We start from the raw sequence: 24,499 nt of genomic DNA on the forward strand, positions 1-24,499 counted from the left end.
TGCTCCAATGATAAACCATTCTAGTGTTTATTTTTTCTCTTTTTAAGCCCTGATTATTGGAGCATTGAGCACTTTTATCATGTTTGTCTGTTGCCTGCGCTGGTTGTAAATCTAGCTCCAGATATTTTTCTCCTCATGGCAGTTACATTTTCACAAAGTCAGCAGAAGCCCTTCCTTCATCATCAGTTTTTCCTTCCGAGGCACTGAATCCAAAATGCTTCCTCACATTACTTCTCACACGGGTTGGTGTGATGATTGACCGTTCAGCTTGGCTCGGTGGCTTTTCCCACTTTGTGGTAGCGACGAGAGGAAGAATAGAAAAGTTTGAGTGAATGCAACATGAGACAGTCGTCAATGTGAACAAATCATCACAGATCAAATATTACATTTCCTCCTCGAGCTTGGATTTGTGCGTAAGCTGGAGAAAAATGGACCCATTCCCTTTTGATTTTAGCTTATTTTTTTGGCCATGTCCAAATCTTCTTCCAGCACAAACTGTGGCCACTGTGTAATAACTGAATTTGAAAATCTTGTTTTTATAACCAGAGTTAAGTTCAGCTTTTGCAGTTTTTGCATTTTCCCGTTGGACCAAACTGAACCGAGACCGAATCACAACGTTTCATCCACGGATGCGTTCGGTGGCTCTTCCCTACGAACGCCTTTCAAGCATGAAACTGCGACGCTGAGGGAGAGGAGTATCTGAAAACTTTCGCTGGATGAGTGCAGAATGAGAAGTTGGGGTAAGAAGCGGATGACGAGCTGCGAACACAATCTCCTGCAGGATGGAGCTGTCAGCCAACCTCACGACACTGCAGCTGATTTAAATGCAGCCGGTTGTTCGGAGCTCTATGAAACAGATGTTTCGCCGCCCACTCAGACGGTAAAAATGATTGTGTACGATTACGTCGCAGGAACACTGTCAGTCTGCACAACAACACAGAGACAAAACTCACAAGCCGGGATTGCATTACAATACTGCATCGACAATGAGACTTTATTCACAAGTTGTTTACACCGATAGAACAAAATATCTTCTGTTTTTTGTTTTTTTTTTTGGTTTATGTACAGTGTTAATGCAACAGACCAGCCATCTATTGATTGTTGATGGAGTGTGTGAAAGAAAGGAGCCTACTGAGCATCCTCGCTGCATGAAAAAACACCCATTATAACCAGTCGAGCTTGGACTCGGGTTAAAAACGGCCGTCAGAGTCAGATCATTTCAGCTCTTTCAATGCGGTTTCACTGATTGCCACATTCTCAGAACATACATGACGGCATCTTTATGAAGGCAGAGACATTAGGATGTCACTCGACATCAAACGAGCTGTTATAAGGAGCATTTCTTGCAGCACGTTTCAATTTTCTGATGAAAAATGGAGTTGATTCCAACGGCATGACACCAGCTTGCTGCAGTGTTACATCAGATTGATTCTGCACCACCTCTCAGCTGACTTCAACCACGATCCGCACCGTTTACAGATGATAATCCTTGGCTTTTGCACTTAAGGTCCTTGGAGCTTCTCGTGCAACACACAGTCGGAATGAAGCGAAGAGTTGAACCGACGTTTGTTTGTTTGCTTGAAGAGTTTTGCTCAGATGGTCTCGAGGCCACAGGAAAGTACAGCACGCTAACTTGCTGAATAAAGAGCCATGCACTAGTAGCATCGTGTATGCAAGTCATAACATCGGTGATTCAAATAAGACTCAACAAAGTAAACTAGAATCTGATTGGCAGAATCTGTCGGCCAATTGAAAGTAGTGAAATTAAGTTGAGCTGGTTTCCCAAAGTCATCTTTAGACGAAGGGTGCGTTCACATCAGGCGTGTCAGCAGCGTTTTGCTCAGCTGAATCTGAATTTAAGCTCTTTTCTCTTGAACGTGACCCCAGTCAACGAGAATTTACCACAAAACCTGAGGGATTACAAGCAGTGTTATTTCTCTCAGCCCACAAACACAGTGGGTTATGGGTAAAAACATCATGACTTTTGCATACAAGCCCACGGAGGCCTTTAATTATGCAGCGTGAATAATCCAAGAACAAAATGCACCAACGGATACAGACCGTTCATCACATCTTAACGCTCCATACTGGTGTTTTTCCACTTAAATACAAAGCAAGGGGGCTTTAAATTACTGCTGACTGGTTTCCATTCACTTCCATACAAAAAGATAATCAACTAGCAGAAACTTTGTACATGTAACTTGAATAGAAGTTCAGTTATTTTTGGGAAAAGTCGGCTCAGCATTAACAATAATCAGTCTGTTGTCCTAAACAGAGATGAATGGAAACCAATGGCTGCCTGAAATACAGGGAAAATACTGCGTGTACTGCAAAACACAGGAGCATGATTTAGTCAGCAGCAATGTTTAAAGTACGAGCAGTCTGTAGTAAATGGGATAAGACGTGCTCCTTTCATTTACAACCAGTTAGTCTCAAGATGCTTTTGGGAAAACCAGCCGACAAACTAGTTTTCAATGCAATACAGGTTCAGCTACTGTACATGTACACATCATCCATTAATGCTACATAGAAGAACTGCTGTTCAGAAGCAAGACTATCCTCTTCAACATCGCAGCACTGGTCAGAAGCACTTTGCTTTATAATGGGCTCATTCCAGCGTTCGGCAGCTCAAATTAATTAACGATTAATCATTTAAAGTACGGAGGATCACTGCTGCTCAACGCATTCAAAGACGCTCACAAACTTTTGGGCAGAAGGTAACTTCCTGCCCCGAGATTACTGAAGAGCGCTTGTTCTTCAGCGTTTTATCAGAGGGATGTTCATTAAGTAGCAGCACAGCAAACTTTTAATCCACAGGTTAATCCGCTGGAATAAGGCCATTGTAAAATGAAGCGCTGCACGCTAGCCTCGTTTCCAGGTGGCTGGACGCATTAACCAGACCTACCAGATCTACTGTGTTTCTATTAAGGCAGACATGAGTGTAACTTCACTGACAAGCCACAATGTTGGTTGTCCACAAGAGATAACGATTCAGGTCGGAGAAACACAATATTGCTTCTACAAGGATAATGAAAATTACACATTGAAAAAAATATATTCATGTTATTTCACCTCACATCCAGTGCTCATTTATTTTTCTTAAAATAAGCAGGAAACTGCAGATATTTAATGGAATTCACACAAAAACAGCAACCTCTTGTTGTTTATCGCTTATTATTAAGAAAAATAATCCCCAACGCGAGACGAAACCTTCCGTTCTGTCTCGTCTTTTCCTGACTGGAGGACGCCGGGCGCTGAGGAGTTACACTGTGACACTCCAGCGTTCTGCATGGAAACTTATCTGAAAGCATGGCACTAAAAGTCAGACACAACCACGACTTTGTGATACGGACGTGATGCTCAACATCGCACGCACACTCAGAACAAGGACCGGTCAAGGGCGTCGGGTCAGGAAAAGGCAAACAGCCACACTGAACATCATTTAGTTTAGAATCAAATCCAGGGCTGCTATTGGTTGGCTCATTTTTTAAAAACTGGAATATTCAGTTTACAGTGAGATAAAACCGAAAAGCAGTTCTGGTGATCAGGAAGCTGCTTCACAGGAGCTTTAACGTCCACCGTGACGCCCCACCGACGCCCGTGACGTCAGCCCTCGTCTACAAACAGAAACTATGATAAATATACTCTAAACAGAACATAGAGAAACATTTTCATCAATCTATCAAAACGTGTTCAAATGTCACTTTGGAAAACAGGCTGCATGGATCATTACAATAGAAGGAAGGTCTATCTATGTACAGGACTGGTTCAACGCTTTCCTGGCATGAAGTTTACTAAGACGGAGGGAGAGGAGGAGACGAGAAGGAGCGAAAGGAAAGGAAAAGGGAGACGCTTGGAAAAGGACGACAGAACGATGGAAAAGGACTGGAGAAGAGGAAGAGAAGGAGATGAGACGGAAGAGGAGGAGAAGCGAAAGGAGGACAGGAAACAACAGGAAGTAAGAAGGGCAAAGGAGGCAAAGGTACGACAGGGTGGGAGACGAGAGGGAGCAACAAAACAACGTGAAAGGAGGAGAGGAGAGGAAGCAAGACAAAAAGAGGAAAGGATGATGAGGGGATGTGGGAGGTCCATCAGAAGGAGGTGCTCCCTCCTACTGTGGAAGAGCTTTCAGAATGGCGTTCACCTCCTCCGCAACGGCCGTCAACGCGAACTCAAACTGGTCCTGCAGGGAGACAAAGAGAGGAGGAAGGAAGTTAAAAGCAGTGGAAAACACGAAGGAGCCAAACTCTGGAAAGCAGAGCGGATGAGTCACAAGCTTGATTTCATGCTGCCAAGGAGCCCTTTGGCAAGACGAGGAACCCGACGCAACTCTGGCTGCTCCGCAAAGTGCTTCACAATCCTGCTTTTGCTTCTGTAGTTTCAGTTCGATCTGTAGTGTCAGCTCGCCAAAGTCCAGCTGAGAGACGCTAAAAATCTTATTACGTCACACCGCACTCGCATGACCTTTCAACATCTAAGTCCAAAACCATTGATCTGCTGCTGGAAGCGCCTTCGATCTTCTGCCTTTGGAACCTGGCTGCAGGGATTTGCTTCCATTCAACCACAAGAGCATGAGTGAAGTCCAGCTGGTGATCAGGTCGGGCTCAAAGTCGACCGTCTGGTTCATCCTGAAGGTGCTGGACGAGCTCCGCTTCTTCATGGAGCTGCTTTGTCAAAACAGGAAGTGGTGGGCTAACCGTGGTAAGACGACTAGCATTGCTAAAGCTAACACACAAAAACTGGTGAAACGTTCCAGGTAAAAGTCTAAAACGTATCTTCCCTGTGTGTGTGAGTGTGTGGACACAGTAATAATTCTGTGATTTACATGTGTTACAGCGTTAAGTGTTAAATGAAAAATGGGTTTTCTGACATTAGTCACGTGACGAGGCTCCGTCTGCAGAGGAGGCAGCGGGTTGGTTTCAGAACCGTTAAACCCTGAGTGTGTTTTTATAGTGTTCTCCTGAAGAGATGCCAGAATAAAGTGAATAAAATCACGCAAACACAGCACGTTCCACCATTAATGTGATTGTTTTAGTCGGATTTCTGCGTGAAAACGTCCTTGTGGTAAACTTGGCACACAGAATCCACTTCATTTTGAAGGATTTAGTCATGTTTAGAAGACCTACACATGCTTAACCTTGAGTTTATTGTATCATTACGGGAAGCGGAAGATTAATGGCCCAAACAACATCTCCCCTCATAAAAATCAGAAAGGACATCCGAGTGCTGAGGCTGGGACTGCTGACCACGAGGGGAATCAATGTGCGAGGAGCGCCGTGACAGCCACTTGCTCAGGATACATGGTTTAATAAAGCCTGGATCGATACGGCCGATGTTTCACACACATCCTGGCTTTTCTTTCTAATTATGTCCACAGATCAGCCGGTAATTGAGGTTTCCAGAGCCGCCCGGCAGCCTCCCGCGTACAGTGCGGCGAGCGATGACTCAGGTGAAGCTCTGAGGTCTCTGAGTTGTGCAGCAGCGTGATGTACAGTGTGTACAGTACACACATCTGTGGTTCACGCTGAGGAATATGGACTTTAAATCTTTAAAATTTGTTAGTTTAACTTGTGTTTTTAAATAATTAAGAGCTCTATTTCCACTCAAAGACTTTCAACGTTTTCATTCAGTTCATGAAACCAAAGCAGCCGCAGGGTCCTCTGATACCCTGGAAGCAGGTTTTAGCTCAGATTATCGGCACCCATTTGAATTCTATACATATTCCTCTGCGATCTGAGCGGACCCCGCCATAATACCTGTCCAATTACTTCTCAGAAATCGATTGATCTCGCCCGATGTGGAGGAATGAGTTCCAAAAAAACTGCAAGTCTCACAATGGGGAACAAAGATTACCAGCCAACCTGAAACTTTCAGATGAAATGAAGTTTAATGGAGGTGTGAGTGACTGTCAGAGAGGCTGCACTGTGGCGTGAAGGTCACAGGTTTGATCCCGGCGTCTGTCAGCGACTAAATATCAGATTCAACAATGAGACGAGCCATTTGAGACGACCTTCCTGACAGCGCAGGGGCGTCTTCAGCCTGTCTGCGCAGAGAGCTAGAGGTGGGAGTCCATTAGCTTAGCTTAGCATAAACACTGGAAGCAAAGGCAAACAGCTAGCCTGGCTCTACCCACACGTCTGTTTAATTACTCGTGTGTTTTCATGAGCCTTCATGAGTGAAATGTTCATCTCAGAGATCCCTGATCAGACTTTATGTGCAGCCCGCACACTCACACTTCCTGTTAAAATAGCTTGTGTTTTTGCAGTGTATCGCGTGTGTGTGTGTGTGTGTGTGTGTTTGTGTGTTACCTTGGTCTGAACCATTCCCGGCCTCTGGTCCCGCAGGTGCTCCAGAGTTGCTGCAATATCAATCTCCTTGGCACCTGTCACACACACGCACAGATAAGAACACACACGTGTGAAATGGCGTTGGATTGTGCTCAAAGTGCCACCGAGATAATCCAGCTAACATCTGTCAATCTGGTGTTTTATACCGCCTCCCTTCAGAACAGTGAAAGGCGATTACATTCATCCTCTTTGCACAAACAAACACACACGGACTCTGCGAGCGGCGAGGTGGCGGCGTTTTGTTGTGGGGGTGAAAAACGACGAAGAGGGAAAAGAAACGGTTGGAGAGGACTTTGTGAGGGAAATCACAGACACGCATCTTTTCTAAGAGAAGCTGAGCCGATCTTAAAGCCCCTCGCCGGCCTTTGAGAGTCGTCCTGTAGCCTTTGAGCTCATGAAGGTCGCCCACCAGAGCTCTGTCAGCCCCTGCCAACATCTGACATGCCTGTGTGTGTGTGTGTGTGTGTGTGTGTGTGTGTGTGTGTGTGTGTGTGTGTGTGTGTGTGTGTGTGTGTGTGCGGTGGGGTCCCAGTGTTCTTGCCAGTCACCCTGTCAGCGTGCCAGACTGGCGAGACGCCCCACAGCTGACGACAGCGTGGCTGCCGGCGGTCGGCTGAGTGACCTGTGGCCGAACGCTGGTCGGACTACCACACGTGGTGAGCAGACTACGATCCTTTTAGAGGCAAACACAGGCCAATTTATTAATTACTGCCACAATCTGTCCTAGCTGAGACAAGTTTTAATAAGAAAATGACTTATTATCTCTAACTGATGCTCTTGTTTTTAGGCCTGAAGCTCAGACTTTAGGTTGTGTTGAGCTTCACTGCAGCAAAGTTCTGCAGATGTCTGTCTAATAATCAATATTACAGATATTCTGACATCACTTTATGTGTGTATGCAAATATCTTACATGGTTTTGTAGGGGGTCCAATGCAAACGTTTACATTTGGCCTCTGCAGAGTAAACACAAGCCTCTTTAATGCCAGTATTACAGATTTACACTGTATTTGTGTTTTTACTCATACTTACGCTTATAAAGACACAATTGTCGGTGAGATTTACTGCTGAAAACCAAACAGCATCAGGATTAATTTCACCTCTTACAGTGACTCATAGATGAAAGGCTTTTTTTGTGCATTGGTTTTTGTAAAAACTGCATCTCACTCCAGCTCCAGGAAGGTAAGAAAAGCACACTGAAAGCCTGAAACACTGATGCTGATGTGAAGCATTCCCGAATTACACGGAGAGCGTTGAGGTCTGCGGCTCTTAACGTCCTCACACCGAGAAACGAAGGTGCTTTGAAAGGATGTTTTTGTCAGAATAACGTATCACATCATTTTTCAGATGAATTAATGTGCCTGTCCTTTAGTGAACAGTGTTTCTGTCTAAGACAAATATCCCCCGGCAGGCGAATGAAGTTTATCCTACATCTAAAAGTCACATCGAGCTCATGACGACCTCACGCCGCCTCAGAATGTCACAGGAGGATAACTGATGGCTAAGAAGGAGCAGAGGAGCGGTCGAAGGCTGGGGGGGGAGGTGGGGGGGGGGGGGGAGCGACTCGCAGAGAACAAGAGAAAGAAGAAAAAAACATGTAATTTGTTTTCCGTCCACCCGTTTCTCTCTTCCTCCTCCTCCTCCTCCTCCTCCTCCTCCTCTGTCCAGATTCTGAGGAACTAAAAAGCGCCAGAATTCTCTTCAGTTTCTTCTTGTTGTGACACATAATAACACTTCTTTTTCTTGCCTGCATGAAGAGGGAAATGAATGGTGGGAGAACTGCTCATTCACACCATTTTCTTATTCCGTTTCACAGGTTTTCTGAGCTTTTTTTTTTCTTTTTACAACACAATAGACCCCCTTCTAGTCAGGAAAGCTGCAACACACTACTCGCTGCTTTAGTTTTCCTTTTTCAGGGGGGAGGACTTAACAAGCTGAGGGCTATTGTGCAGGTTCTGATAAACCTCAAAATGGAAGGTATTAAAAAAAAAAAAAAAAAAAAATCGCCTTATTCGAGCTTTCCCTCTTTGCAAACGTCTCCCTTGAAGGAGCTGGTGGAGGCAGGAAAAAAGGAGGAGTGGTATAAAAAGCCAGCCTCATTTTCAACTTCCCTCCTCTGCGAGACCCTCGCTTCGAGGTGGAGGTCGCGGAGAAGGACTAAGGAGGATGGAGGGGGGGTACAGAAGAGGAGGAGGAGGAGAGAAAGATAAAAAAAAAAGAAAGACAGGACCCTTGAGGAGGCCGCAAAAGACCCCCGAAAGCCGAAGCTGAGGGCCCGGCTCACCAGCTGGACCTGGGAAAAAGAAGTGAAAAGAAACGGAGGGATGCTGAAAAGCTCTCCAGCACTCGATGGGTTTCACTCGATTCTTAAGATGAAGAGAAGGGTGGCGGGTGGAGGAGGTGGAGGAGGTGAGTGCGTGAGTGGGAGGGTGACATTAGAGCGAGGAGGGAAATGAGGGAGCCTTTTGGGAGAGAAGACGGGAAAACAAAACGTGAGAACCACAGCAATACCTCCTCAACCCTGCAACACCGCCATAATACTCAGACGAATTTACAATTCAGTCCTTGGGAGAAAAAGAGTGGGAACGGAGAGAGGAGGAGGAGGAGGAGGAGGAGGGAGGGTGAGGGAAACTGGAGTGATTTTGTGTCTGAGAGGGAGGAAGAAGAGGAGGAGGAGGAGGAGGAGGAGGAGGAGGAGGAGGTGGGACGTGTCTTTGATCAGGACGGGGGAAGCCTGCAAACCTGGGGGCCTCTAGCTTCTCAGGACAGACAAAAACCTCCAAAATAAGGGGGGCGGAGAGCTGAGGGAGGAGGGAGAGCTGCAGCTACTGACGGAGGCGTAATTCTACATCACACAAACGACACGAAGTCAGGCTCGTCTGCTGCTTCTGACGAATGAAATGAGACTGAAAACGGCCTTTAAACGTCGTCTGGAGGAGCTTCGTCCAGGCGGAGGGAATAAATCTGATCTGTCATGTGTCAAACTTGCCAAAAGTCTTTGTTATGTCTGGTTTTATATTGGTGGATGTTGATTCACATTGTATCAGGTCAAGCTGGAGGTAACTTTTACTGCTTTTCTCTTGGGCAGTTTTCGGCAAATCATCATTTTTGCAAATGATCATCAGTTTTATATGTAAGATTCTTTCTGAAAGTTCAGACATAAAGAGAAAGAAAGCGGCTATGAAACGACCAAAGCTCCAAACAAAGCTGTTTCCCAACACCTCGGATGTGTCCTGCTCTCATCAAATATTCTCTTTATTCATATCTCAGAGTTTTAAACTGTGCTTTTTTAATCAGCCTTGTTCACAAAGCCGAGCTCCAGAACATTAAAATCATCTGGTTGTTAATAGACGTGAAGCCAAAGATGAAACTCTTGAACTCTTCACACAGAGCGAAGCTTTAAAAATACATCCGAACAGCAGCAGCGACACCTTAATGACACCCGGTGACGAACACACGGGCTGCTAACTAGCTCCAAAACAAGTTTCCCTGCAATAAAATGAAATTTAAATTAAACTAGACAACATAAAGTTGGCAAAGATAAAATGAAGCTGCTTTTTTTAATTCTGTCATTGTTTTCTCTTAATGGTCCTTTTTTTTTTTTTAAATGCTTTTTGAACAGCAAAATCAGTGCTGAGTAAATGTAGGATACGTGTCAGAGATAAAAGGGAACAGAGGACACTCCCACCCAGCCCCGCCCGTCTGTCCCCGGCCCCTGGGTGCTGAGGAGGGGCCCCGGTGCCCCCGCTCACAGCGTGACTGCCCGGGGAAAGGCCCCCGATGCCCGACTGACCCTTTGATCTGGAATTAAAGACCCAGGAGCTCGTTCTGCTACAGCAGCGGCACCACCGTGGGACACACACACACACACACACACGCACGCACGCACGCACGCACGCACGCACACACACACACACACACACACACTTCATATAGGTTTAGAAATAAGGAGAAACCAACAGATCGTCGTTTCCTGATGAAAGGTGACGTCACCTCGTCTCTTTCAAACAGCTGAACAGAAGCAAATCGACTCAGAAAAAGCAATTCAGCGTTCATGAAGCCCAACGCTGAGCTCGCTCTTCAGGCGGCGAGACACACACACACACACACACACACACACACACAGATATACAGCAGCACTAAGGAGGGGTTATCTATAAATGTAAGTCCTAAATGAACTTCAGGAAATGACACTTAATCTAAAGTCACGTCATGACCCGCCACGGCCCCGTGAAATGCCCCCCCCCCCCCCCCCCGGCATAATTACTGCACTGTTTATTATATCACGCTCTAATTGCAGTAATTATCGTGCACTCAGAATGTGCTTAAAGCGCACGGCTGGGAGTCCTGATGACACTTCAGACAAAGTGTTCACGGTCAACTCTGTTCGATTTAAAACTGAAAACTTGTCCACCTTTTCTTCACCTTCGTCTCTCGCTCCTCGCCGCTCTGTGGACGTCACGTCTTCTTTTTTAGGTTTTAATGGTTCAAATGTGTTTTATTGGTGCGGCAGGAGAGAAAAAAACCTGCAGTTTGGTGCCGAAGCAGCGAAGATAATCAAAGAGTTTGAATGTCCAGTAATTAAGAACTGATCAATACGAGTGTTTAAAAACACTTTGTTTCCTCTGACTCAGGGTCAGCGCTCAATAGAAAATATTATTTTCAACTCCTCATCACTGTGATCATCTACTAAATATCATTATTTCTGATTCTCCAACTTTATAAAAATAACACTGATAACAGTAGTAATATTGTGCTGGTTTGAAGTACATGAAGAAAACACCCACCTTTAGCCATCTTGTTGAGGACCATGTCGATCAGGACGTAGGTCCCACTTCTCCCTGCACCATCACTGTGGGGGGGGGGGAGAGGGGGGTGTTAAATGAAATGCTTTGTTTGATAACGTCACATCATTCCTGATGACTGACGAAGTATTTTTCAGATTATTACTTGTCAGAGTTTTTCATTAACGCTCATATTTTTCCTTTTAGGGCCATAAAGAAAATTTCTTACATTGTTATTATGAAAAATGACATGAAAGAAATTTAAGTCTCAAACTAAAGACAGACACAGGCTCACAGCATCCACCGAATCTGCACCATCAGGTTTTTACTGCCCTTAAACTGCTTCTGTTTCATCTGCCTGGAAAACGTGACTTCAAAGCTCATCTTCATTTTTCAGAGTATTTACGACAAAGGAGCACGAAACAACAGAAACACACACGTCTGGATTGGTCAAATCTGAGATGTTTTCAGTTTGTTGCTGCAGCTCATGAGCCAGCCCTCGTTTGTGTTCGATCCATCATGACCTTTGACCTTATTCCCCTCAGAAAACGCTGTCAGAGATCCAGAAAACGGCACAAACATCAAAGTCACCGACACGGAGACACTCCGATCCCGGCGGCGGCTTCGCGTCCCGTTTCGGCGCCGCCGCTCCGCCCGTTTCCCGATGAGCAAAGCGAACCCACAGCCACACTCTCCGTTTTGCTGCCGCGCTCCTCCATCATGCTGACGTTTACAAGTTTTGCCTGGCAGCTGCTTATTTTCATCCGGACGAGGACAAATAGACGTCCTCTCTGTGGCTGCTCATGCAAATTCAGCTAAGATTGTAAACAAGTGAAAATGATTAAATTGGAAATGGTAACAGGCATTTCCAAAAACTCGGCAGCTTTTCTGGCAAGTCAGCAAGTCCCAGTGCTGCTGCGAGGCTGCACAGTGAGGTTCTATCATCCGAGTAACATACGCCCACGGATTTACCCAACAACACAACTTATTCCGTGTCCCGCGCCGCGTTCCTGTTATTGCTTTTTGTTTTTCTGCAGTGAAGACAGATGCAACCTGACACCGGCGTTAAGCAGGTGAGCAGTCAGAGAGATTTAATATGTCGAGGTTTATGAGTCCTCTAATGCTGTTTCAAGGGGATAAACAACTTCAAAGGCGTATAATTATGGAACAGAAAGGCTGAAGCCGGTTTTATTTTGGTCAGGAATTAAACAGCATCAAAATATAAACCTGCTTAACAGCACGGCAAAGCCGCGGCGTTCGCTCGACGCAGCCGTGAATGAGCGTTCTTCTGTTCTGAAATATGGCAAGCCGTTCCTGCCAGAAATACGCCACATTCAGTCACGTTTCAACTTCATTACGGCGTAAAAAACGCCGCTTTTTCAGATTTTACGCCGTTTTTTACGCCGTAATGCGCAAAAAGAACGCCGCTTTTTACGCCGTAATGAAGTCCTCCAAGAACGCGCGTAAAAAACGCCGTTTTGCGCATCAAAACGCGCGTAAAATACGCGCGTTTGTGCGCACCACAACGCGCGTAAAAAACGGCGTTTTCCTAGTATGATAATAATCTCCACCCTTCTTTTCTCTCAGCCACTGAACTTGAAGCGTCTGCGCCCAATCGCTGATCAAGACAAGCAGACCAAATCAGTTCAGCACAGATCTCCTTTGTGGCATAGTTTGTCCTGACTTACCTTGTAGTTTCTCGTAGGTTAATATTTTGGGTGATAGGCAGGAACACATCCCATAAATTAACTTCGTCGTCCTCTTCCATGCTTATTTATGTATGTATGTATGTATGTATGTATTTATTGGTCAATGCTTCTATGTTATTGTTGATTTTCACTGGTTTACTCTATGACCAATGGAGTGAAGAAGTGGTACAGTGGTTAGAGCTCTGGACTTTGAAACAGAGACCTTTTAGCTTACAGGTGCGAGTGGCATTAATTACTCGAATCCTTTGTATTGTATGTATTTGTTTGGATGTAAACCCACTGACTTTGCAGCCCTGTGTTAGTAAACATGGTGGCAGAAGCCTGTGTGTACTTGTACTTCCTCTCATTTCTGTCGTTGTTTAAACTCCCCTTCCATGCATTGTTAGGATATATAGACATATATTTTGGCTGCATATACATATACATACATATGTGTGTGTGTGTGTGTGTGTGTGTGTGTGTGTGTCTCCAGAGCTCTAACCACTGTACCACTTCTTCACTTCATTGGCCAGGGAGTAAACCAGTGAAAATCAACAATAACATAGAAGCATTGACCAATAAATAAATACATACATACATACATAAATAAGCATGGAAGAGGACGACGAAGTTAATTTATGGGATGTGTTCCTGCCTATCACCCAAAATATTAACCTACGAGAAACTACAAGGTAAGTCAGGACAAACTATGCCACAAAGGAGATCTGTGCTGAACTGATTTGGTCTGCTTGTCTTGATCAGCGATTGGGCGCAGACGCTTCAAGTTCAGTGGCTGAGAGAAAAGAAGGGTGGAGATTATTATCATACTAGGAAAACGCCGTTTTTTACGCGCGTTGTGGTGCGCACAGACGCGCGTATTTTACGCGCGTTTTGATGCGCAAAACGGCGTTTTTTACGCGCGTTCTTGGAGGACTTCATTACGGCGTAAAAAGCGGCGTTCTTTTTGCGCATTACGGCGTAAAAAACGGCGTAAAATCTGAAAAAACGGCGTTTTTTACGCCGTAATGAAGTTGAAACGTGACTGAATGTGGCGTATTTCTGGCAGGAACGGCTTGCCATACTGAAAGACGTGTGAAAGAGCGACGGCGCGAGCGGAGCGGCGCGCAAAAAGACAGAGTCAGCCTCCGTGATGTGTGCGCAGGGAATATTCTGAGTCCTGGATTTATTTCAAGGGTCGAAAATTGATGTCTGCCCCCCCACCGCTCTATGTCACGGGCCGACGCGTAATCCAGCAAACTCAAGCCTGTGTGTGTGTGTGTGTGTGTGTGTGTGTGTGTGTGTGAGTGTGTGTGTGTGTGTGTGTGTGAGTGTGTGTGTGAGTGTGTGAGTGTGTGTGTGTTGGCGTGCCTCGATACTTCCCGAATTTTTCATTTTCACTGGGTCCTTGGTTATTTTCTGCAAGCCCACACACACACACACACACACACACACACACACACACACACACTCACACACACACACTGATAGTGTGGTGGTACTGCTCAATTACCACCACCGGGTGTGTTGGAATATACAGCTGTGTGTGTGTGTGCGTGTGTGTGTGTGTGTGTGTGTGTGTGTGTGAGAGCGAGCCTTCTACACAGATACGAGTATCACTCTGATCTCAAATAGTTTGTGTGTGTGTGTGTGTGTGTCTCCTGTAGGTTATTACGGCGTGATTAGATCTGTCGTATCGCTGCACCTTGCCAGGATCATTACAAGGCGATCAAAGATATGTGATGTGTGTGTGTGTGTGTGTGTGTGTGTGTGTGTGTGTGTGTGTGTGTCAGCAGAAGCCTGAGGGCTGTGAGTAAACACGTCAAGATGTCTGCTGCCTTCTCTCACTCGGTGTAAAATGAGAGATGGAAGGAAAGCGGAGGAAGAGAAGAAGACGAGATAGAAAAGATCCAGAAAAAAGAAGAAATGCTCTGAAAATAAGGAGAGACGTCCTCTGACTGCTGTGATCACTGACTGTCTGCACACGCGGCTGATAAACGTCCAGCTGGGTTTGACGCGTGTGAGAGTGTGTGATCTCACCCTAAGACGTGATTGGCTGGTTGGGTTGAGGAACGAGCTTTGATTGGTCTGAATCTGAGGTTCTCTACTCACAGCGGGAGGCGTGTAAGACGTTTACCTTCGCTAGCCTTACAGTCGCACTACGTAACTGGAAATTAAACCTACACTTTTGTCACAAATTGTTAACAAAGTCGATCCAAACAAACAGCTGATTTAATGAACTGAAGCATTTTATTGCAGCTAACATTGGATTTTATTTAGATGTTTACACCAGCGATGGTGAAGCCGCAGCTTTAATACAGCTAATATAGCTAACAGGAGACAGAGATGACTTTGGTTCCAATTCACTTGGATGGATGGGGGTGCCTGAAATCTTGCAGCTCATTTCAGACCCACAGTGACAGATACAGAAGATGTTTGTCGGCGTTAGCATATCCCAGGATCGTTCGCGCTCCGTCGAAGGTCTGGATCGCCTGAAGGTGCGTTCTAACTCACTAGCGCTAGCACTAGATTCATCTCTGCAGTGTCAATTGAGGGGAAGACTGGTGGATGCAAGCTGGAAATATTTCGTATTCAGTGAAGAATTCAAGCTAATCCCGAAGCTGCATGAGTCAGGTTGATGAATGTACTGCACTCAGAAAACAGGAGAGGAGCCGACAGAGAGTGAGAAGTTTCTGGTGAGTGTGCTTTGCTAGCTAGCAGCAGTGCAGGTGGTCCACTGGCTGCACACAAATTCTGCCCTGACAGCCACGATCACGCTCTCTGCAGCAGCTTTGTATACAGCAAGTGTGTGTGATGGTTGTGTTGAAGTAACCAGGTGACACACCACCACCTGGAGGCTGTACTGTGTGTCTGAACATCAGATTTACTTGCAGAGTCATGGAGGTAACTGGGGAAGGACGGCGTGACGCAGCCGCTGTGGCTGGTGCTCCATAAAAGACAGCTTTCACACTGCGGTGCCGTCTGGCAATTTAGCCCAGAAATGTACAGTTTCATCATCCTGGAAGAGCCATTACACCATATTAAATAATAGATCACTTAGCGGAGGAGCGAGCAGACAGATATAACGGCTCTCTGATATGGATTTTTTTTTTTTTATATTTCTCTAATCCAATCATTGCAGGGTGTTCCCACCAAAAAAAGCATTTTTCTGTTAAATGCAGATTTATTTATGTCTCACTGGTCTGAGTTATTTCCTCAGGTGGTGGGTTCGTGCAGGTGTGATGTCACACACATCACAAACACAACAGCTGCACCCCGGCCTGTCCCCCCCCCACCCCCCCACCGGCTCCGGCCGACACGCTGCAAACTGTGAAGCGCCTCCAATTAAGAGTTACCCTCCTCCGTGGACGGTCTGTCACGTTAAATCAAAGCTTTTTGGTTAATTCCTCTTCTTGACAAGTGACACCAGAGCTCGCGAGGAATGAAACGGCAGCGCGGGCCCAATAACAGAAACCGCAAGGGACCTGGCCGAGTGCAGCGAGCAAACAATGGAGGGTCTGTTCATCCGCTTGTTTGCTCATTAACAGCGTTCAAAAGCATCTCAGTGAGAACAAACCACATTTTACAAGCCCGCATGAAAGTGTAACAGCAACAGAAAAGACTGCTTCAGTTTTTATTGTACTTGCCTGCAGTGGACTATGATAGGACACGAGCGTCCCCGGTAGCACTTGTTAACTTTCCTGTAAAAAACAGAGCAGAAAAACAAGCTCAGTGTTAAGATCAGCACACACACATTCAGTACATCTGGGCTTCAGAGACACGAAGCACAAAGGAAAAATGGACAGAAGTGGAGGAATTCTCGTTAAGTCGGTTATTGTTGGAACACTTTGAGACAAAACTGTGTCTGAGCTTGTGATCTTTACATGATTCAGAGTCAACATCAGGTCCAGCACATTGGTAAGAGTTCACAGTTTGGCTCACATCACTTACCAGACAAGATTCATCCAAAGTGTTTAGCAGTAAAGCTGTTTCTCAACTCTACTTCAACAAAGAATCATTTCCCATTTCTGGAGTACGAACCATAAAAACGCTGCTCTCAGCAGCGACTCGGAGGGGACGACACGCGTCCGAGTTACTTTCAGCGCAGCGTGCATCCTGTTAAAGGTGCAGCACGTCACTGACAGCATCACCGTTATCTTGACGAGGTGAACTAAAGCAAACGGAGCAGACGATCATTACAGCGATGCTCACTGGATAAAGTCTAAATACAGTTAAAGTTTGAGCTGCTCCTGGTGACCGTCGACAGCTAAATTCAGACCCACAGCAGGATTCGTACTTCCCATAAATCCTGCTGCTTCGTGTTTTCTCTTTGGTTTCACAATCTTGTGGAGAAGGAGAGCACCTTCTTCCTGTTTGGGGCTGTGAAGCAACAGCAGAATCGCTCCCAGCGGCTCAAAACTCTTTATGAAAATGCCACGAGTCACAGTTTTTAAGAACCATACAGGACATTCACTGCACTGATGGAAACAACTTGCTTCCAGCGTGAAGAAAACAGCTTCTCTGACTAGTTTCCTGGATTTTTCTAAACTCTTGTTACTGACGCGTCTTGAAACTGCCATCCCGTCCCATACGGACGTGTAAACATACTTATGGTTGCTGCTGTCATAAACGCGTCAGAAAGTTGAGCACCGCTGCTGAAAATGTCACATCCTCTTTTAAAAAAAACGTGGCAAAAGTTCACACCTTGTTCATCAAAATGCAGCAGCCAGCGAATCACAAACACAGCTTCCATCTGAGCGGGAAGCAGAGAGCCGTGAGTTTGATCCCAGCTGGAGATCATCTCTGATTCCACTTCATGGTGATAACTCTAAATAACAATATTCAGCAGGAACATGTTATATTATGGTACGGCGTGTGTGTATGTGTGCTGTGCGGTATCCATAATGCATCACAGGCTTCAGACCTGCGGAGTCGATGCTTCACTTCTCTCTGGAGTAGCTGGAAGGTTTGATACTGAGTGAGTTTCATGACCTTTGGGTGCTTGAAACCTGCTGAAGTCCACACTGTAAACAACTTCTCCACATTTCCACTTTAAGTGTTTTCAAACTTCTCAGATCCAGACTTTATTTTACTGAAACTCTGGAAACTACAACATCTCTCACCTCTGCTCGGGCAGTTTTAGGCCTTTGTTTGCTTCGTCTCAAAAGCCTCATAGATTTCAGAGAGATTTGGTGGAAAGTTTGGATAAACACCTCAGGTCATGTGATGACAGCTGAGCTATTTCCATTGCAACCAGGCAAAGTCCATCCCCAGAAGAAAACCATGGCAAGAGAAAGACAGCAGGTGGGCCTTAAGTTGGTCAAAAATAAACTGTTTTTGGTGGTTCTGTGTATCTTTTATGCATTTATTAACACTGAAAAACATTTTTCTAATGTGCTACTGCACCTACTTGAATCATAAATTATCCAGATGAAGATAAAATTTTTTGTATTATCACACATTGAGAGGTTTGCTCTACATGAACAAATGACAGCTCTGCTCCTCGTCCAGTCAGCGGCTGTGACGTACAACCTCACTGAATCGGTTTTCAGGATTTTCAAGGACTCATTGCTGATTTGAGAAATCTTCCAGCAGTGGGTTTGGAAAAGGTTTCCTGAGGCCGAGGCCTGAACGCGCAGAACAGGAAGCGCGTCACAAAAACCGAAGCCGGGGAGTCTTTCCGCCTAAAAAGCCCGGCTCATTTCCATCCTCGGCCACGCCAAAACTGAAAAGTCAGAGCTCGCTGCAGACAATTAAAAGTGATGTTACCATGGAAACAGCCGGCAGAGAATCACCAACAGGCGGGGTTGGGGTGGGGGTGTACGGAGGGGAGTGGGATTCAAAGGAAACGCCCCGTAAGAGAGATTCAGGCTCGACGAGGAGAAATCGAGAGTCAGAGACAAAGAGAGGAAGTGATGATGGAGACAGACTCAGACTACAGCCACACCGAAGAGGCTCCAAACCTGACGGCCGCTTCCTCTGTCTGCAACACGCCAGCCGCATTCTGCAACGTCAGATCAGTTTGTCCCCCGACGACGTGGACGTCCTCCACTCTGATGATGCACTGACAGGTGAGACGCCTGTGTCCGCAACACACTGCCGACATTTACAATCACGTGAGGAGCGCTCGCAAACGGCTTCGTGAAACGCACCTCTGATCCCCATTATCACCTACGCCGCTTCATACAGCTGAGTTCATTTGCATATATTTAAGAACAAAACGGCGATTTGGCTGCAGGTCATAATCATCGTTTGACGACTGGAGCGCACAGACATGAGGAGTGGACAAGGTAGCATCTGTGTGCTGATTTAATGAGAGAATGTGTCCTGTCTATGTAGTCTAACTCTACAGGAACTGTCCAAAAAGGAGTTTTGCATGAGCTTAATGCATCTGTATGGTATGACCTGCATTACTGATATTTAAGATCAGCCATCGCCAAGAAGGTTAAAGGTCAAAGAAAGTTGCTTTCTTAAACTTCTTGCCACAAAGCCTGTTCCCCTTGTGCACGCTGCAAAGCACCATAACCGTCTTATCTTTCATGTGGAGAGCGTGGTTGAAAAACATTTCTGCAGGTGACACAAACACCCAAAACTGAGAGACGAATGTGCCTTTTCTTGGTGTGGATGTATTCCCAAGTCAAGGGAGACAGGAAGAGACAAACAGATAGACGGACATAGGAGAGGAAGAGACAGACAGAGGGCGGGAGAGAGGAAGACAAAAGCGACCGAGAGAGGAAGGGAGGCGTGGCGAGAGTGGGCGGAGGAGCTGGGAGGAGATCAGGGGCAGTCAAGCAAACCATGAGCAAGCAAAAAGGCGAGAGGTCACCTCAGGTCACCGGGCACAGCGAGGAGAGAGAAAGAGGAGCGAGAAGAAGGAGGGGGACAAGGAGGAGGGAGAAAAGGAGGGGAGGGAGGGGAGGGTCCGTGAGGCCCCTTTGGTTGCAGAGTCACAGTCTCCAATGATCACTTTTGTGACTATGCAACTGGGCTTATATTACTAGCTGCAACATCACAAAAATGACACTGGCAACCGCTAGTTAGCTGGTAAAACGGGGGGAAGAAGGACAGAGAGGATTCGAAAGCAATGCTTCGGCTCAGTCGGTCAGTTGTGAGTGAGGTTAAAAAAAAAAAAAAAACATGCCGCCATGAGCATAAAAGGAGGAGAGGTCAGCCGGCATCCTCAAAAGACCGAGGCGTGAAAAAAAAAGGAAGCACAGGAAAAAAGAGGGGACAGGTTGTTATTGTGGAAGGACCATATCCCCGGTAATAAAAGTGAAAAATATCTCCCTTCGCGCTGTCTTCATTGTGTTCTGACCCCGCCGCCCTGTGAGTAAAGGCAATATTTCCTAACTGATGGTGGGTGGTGACGCCCACCAGACCTTTTTATAATAGCTGTGACCACAAACTCTTCACTCTTCATATCTCACCTAATTGATGTGCGCCAGCAGCACGGCGACACCGGGCCAATATATAAAACTGAGTTGGGGTCTATCGCTGGAGAAAATCCACAGTGAATCAGAGAAAAGGGGCCGGGGCGGCTCCCATCTAATAGGCAATACAGTATATCAGTTTAAAAGAGGTCGAAGGGGGAAAGGAGGGGAGCGGCTATAAAGGCGCCGGAGATAAAGGATCACTCCAGCAGAGTTCCCTCAACACATCCTGAATTACACCGTTATCGACTGGAAAATGCCTGCCATGTTTGAGGGTATATAGATATTTCTCCATCCGCATCTCGGGGTCACGAGTCAAAACTCCCGCAGAAGCGAGAGGTTTGAAGTTATTACGCTGCGAGCGAGCCACAAAAGCCATTCAAAGCCTCAGCGGTTCAGCGGGAGGGGGGGACAAAAAAACTCCACGACCCTCAATTTCTATTTGCTTTGAAGAAAAACAGAAACGTCCCAAAGAACCGAATCCACAACCAGCCTTCATCCATTCTGCAACGCGGCCTTGCAAGCCTTTCAAACGCAGCACCTTCAGAAAGCCAGACAAGCTGAAAACATCCAACCCTTGACTACTCGGGAGGCTGCGGTGCATTTCAGGACTCGTTTTCAGGTTGGAATTTACACTTCTGATGGCCACTTTCCTGCCTTCTGTTCCTCTATTTCAGTCTGTGACTTCCTACTTTTTAACAACCAGCAGAGGAGTGAACACACAGAAGAGACTGGAGGAGCCACAGGACAAGCACCGAGGCGGCGGAAGGCCTCGAGAACAGCTGCTGGGCTCCTGAACGCCACACCGTTCATCGCAGGAGACGCAGACATGGGATCAGCGAGACTTGTAGTTTGTGTAAGATGTGTCGTACGTGCAAAACATTTCCTCATTTTGGATAAGAAAGTACACGTTCAGCTGCTATCGTACAGTTCTTTCTCATGTCTATCTACAAATGCACTTCTTTAGAAACACACGCTGGTTTTGTTCAGCCAAAGCAAACACAAAGTGAGGTAACCAGCTCTTTCAGAAAACGACTTTTTTTTAAAGAAAACTTCTTCAGTTCTGCTTTGGAAATGAAGCCTGTTATCAAAGAGTATTTTTCCCCAAAGGCCTCTTTCAAAAAGACTTTCAAAAGTTTCTTTGAGGCCTTCTAAAACCTCGCTGCCTTCAGTATCGACATTAAAAGCAGGCTTTAGTACTTTATGTGCTGCGCTGAAAAGAAACTCTCAGTAAAAACGCTAAAAAGTCTTTATTACCTGGTCGATACAGAAAAATATGTTGAAAACTCTGCGTGGGCATTAGAGGAGCATCTACCCAGTCACGCACACTCGCCCACCCTGTTGAGCCTCGGCTCAACAGCTGGCGGCGGCTTTGTTTGTGCATTATAAGAATGCAACAGGCAGGAAGCGGGTGGGGATCACAGTCTTGTTGCTGCTAAACAGACCTGCAGGATGGTGTCTTGGTGCAGCTTTGGTGGCTCCGTGAGGAGACACATGGCTATCTGCTACCTTAACGGGGGAGAAACCGTCTCCTCTAAGACCTCTCAGTGATTTTAAGTGTCTGCATCAAAGACAGGAAGTTTAGCTTCAGACATGTTTGCAGGTGTCTTTAAGGCGGGTCCCTACCTGCGGAAGTCGAGCAGCGTCCGGCTGGTCTCCGGGACGTTCTGGTTGAGCCAGGTCAGGAAGTGGAACTGGGTGACGGTCCGCGTCTCGTTGGTCTGCATGTTCTTTAGGTAGAAGCTACGAACCAGGAAATCGTCGCACCAGATGTGTTCGGACACCAGGTTCACCTGCGGGGACACACGAGCGTGAAGCGAACAGACGTGTGCAACACGTACGAGACGAGAAAATCCCCGAACAGCCAACAATGGCCACCAGGTCTTAATGCTCGTCCCGTTTCTTATTAAGTGATGATAATCTTTTGGGATTCACAGTCTTATATTTTGGGCTTTCGAGACTTTTACATGATGGAGATGAAGTGAAATTTCTACTGTGAGAGAAAACTGAAGCCTGCAAAATGTGACCAATCACTTCACTGAATACACGAGTCAAAGGTTTTCCTCAGTTCTGCTCGTGAGTCATTTACCTCGTAGATGTGATACAGGTTGGATCCCTCGTCGGGCCAGTAGTGGTAGCACTGCTTCACCCCGCTCTCGACAAGAGGTGTCAGCATAACAATGACCACGCAGCCGTTCTCCCAAACCATCTGCAACCAAAACACACGGTCAGACTCATCGCAGCAGCAGCTAAACGCCACGACACAGGTCGACTGTTATCAGAGTAACCTGCAGCATCCTCTATACGTCTTCAAAAGACTTTTCCAGAAGTACAGCTGATCTATTTTTTACTTCTGTTACTTAATGTTCTTTCAAAAGTTTCTTCAAATGTCAAGCACTCAGCCGTTTCTTAAGAGTAGGAGTCACGTTCCTGAAGTTGCGGCGGGCTCGATTTGGAACGAGATCTCATCCGAAGCTGTCAACACTTCACCAAATCTGCTAACAGGAAGGCTGACACGTGTCCTCGCTCGCCCACTCGCTTGGATATTGGTCCGTAATTAGTTTCAGTTTTATTCTATCTATCGTTTTGGAAGGGTCGATGTGTCTGTTTTTGGGGGTGGGGTGAAAATGAGATTTGAAACCAAACACTCGAAGACGTGTTTACTGTGTTTCAAACTTTGGTAAGAAACTACGAGGAAGTCAAGCGTCGTGGCATGAAAAGTAATTGCTGTCGAGGCGGTTCCCTCCCCCAGCTGGGTCATTCCACAGCGAGTCCCGGCACGCGGTCGTATTTTTCCTGCTGGCAGTCATGTTCTCACAGCCGGAGGGTGGGCTGGCTCTGGAGATCCATTCCACTCTGATCAGAGGTAACAGTCAGCCGTTAATGGAAGCCATAAAACAATACCGCTCCCCCATCATCCTGTTAGATAATCAAGATGGCCGCACCTGCCGCTCAGTCAGGAGCGCTGCCACACCTTGCCGGATGATTTAACCAACGTTAATTGCAGCGGGTTTTGAATTACTGCGCCTCCACGCACCCTCCTCTCAGCCCCCACTGCTTCCCTGATTGGCCTCGCGGATCCAAAGATGTGACGGTGCACTTTTTTGAGAAACGGTGTTAATTTGCTTTAGCTGACAGGGTGAGAACTCCGCCGGTGCGGGCTGGACGACCTCCCTCTTAAAGACTTGTTTGGTTTGTTAAAATGCAAATCTGATCTAAACTCTTATCTCTGCTGGAGAAGTTAACTGCACACCGGCCTCGTTTCTAGAACCACGCTGCTTAACATCACACAGATGCACGTTATTAACTTGTGGAAGCTGGACATTGTGGAGCGTGTGCCCTCAGTACTTGCTCGAGGGCACCTCAGTGGAGTCCTGATGGGGTCCGTGTGGTGTAATGTGATGAGTGTGCTGTAATAACCCAGACAAGCTCCTGATTAAAGAGCCTGAAAAGAACTGGATAAAGCCTGAGTGCAGAGGCCTGTAAAGCACAGAGAGGCCACTTAATGAACCTGAGATGAAGGACTGGACGGACACTGAAGGTCTACCAGCTGAAAAGTGGAGAATCTGAAAAGCGAATCTTTGCATCCTCGCCGCTGCGCATGTGTTTCGAGGTGATTTCTAACTGTCCGTTAAAAACGGTCGGAAGGCTCTTTGAGAATGAAGAGAGATGATTCACGCTCACAACCACCAACGCCTTCCTGAAAGAGGAGTCCGGTGCTGGAGAGCGATTAGTGGTGAGAGGAGGAGGAAAGTGGTGGTGTAATGGGGTTAAAGTCCATTCCTTCATCCCCCCTGAGGAGACCTCCACACCCCACCACCACCGCTTCTCCTCCACCGTAACGGCACATCTCTGTCCGCCTCAGCTTGACACGAATTCTCACATCACCACAACTGAAGCAGGTTGTATATTTGAGGATTTTAGGAGTTGCACAACATTTTAACTTCATTAAAAGGTACGCACACACGTCTTTTAGCACCTCCCACTCAACCTGGAGGTTTTGAAATGTCTGTTTGATTGAACTTAGCCTTTATACAGGATGTATATGCTCTCTTAGCACTTCAGCAACAAAATAATTAAACAATTTTGTGGTGAAAAAGCAGAAAAATCAATGGATGCCTTTTTCGAGGACGAGTTTTCTGTAACCGCAGCACAATTTCATCGGCTCTCTCTGCAGCAGAAATGGACATAAGTGACGCAAATCTGCATTGTATCACAACTAGCGTGGCCACAATTAGCAATGACTGAACAATCAG

General features: G+C 46.3%; 1 protein-coding gene across 2 annotated transcripts in view; it reads right to left on the bottom strand.

The window, feature by feature from the left end:
* Window positions 1-962: 962 nt before the first annotated feature.
* Window positions 963-24,499, bottom strand: part of LOC143329232 (receptor-type tyrosine-protein phosphatase N2-like) — a 178,020-nt gene continuing 154,483 nt past the window's right edge. For both annotated transcript variants that reach the window (XM_076745040.1, XM_076745041.1), the window contains exons 18-23: window positions 22,333-22,452; window positions 21,870-22,036; window positions 16,461-16,514; window positions 11,132-11,196; window positions 6,309-6,382; window positions 963-4,183 (exon numbers count right to left, since the gene is read on the bottom strand). In XM_076745040.1, the coding sequence (XP_076601155.1) occupies window positions 4,112-4,183; window positions 6,309-6,382; window positions 11,132-11,196; window positions 16,461-16,514; window positions 21,870-22,036; window positions 22,333-22,452 (552 nt within the window). In that variant the 3' untranslated portion in view covers window positions 963-4,111. The remainder of the gene's footprint in view (window positions 4,184-6,308; window positions 6,383-11,131; window positions 11,197-16,460; window positions 16,515-21,869; window positions 22,037-22,332; window positions 22,453-24,499) is intronic.

Source organism: Chaetodon auriga, chromosome 12 (assembly GCF_051107435.1).
Source record: "Chaetodon auriga isolate fChaAug3 chromosome 12, fChaAug3.hap1, whole genome shotgun sequence".
In the NCBI taxonomy this organism is placed as follows: Eukaryota; Metazoa; Chordata; class Actinopteri; order Chaetodontiformes; family Chaetodontidae; genus Chaetodon; species Chaetodon auriga.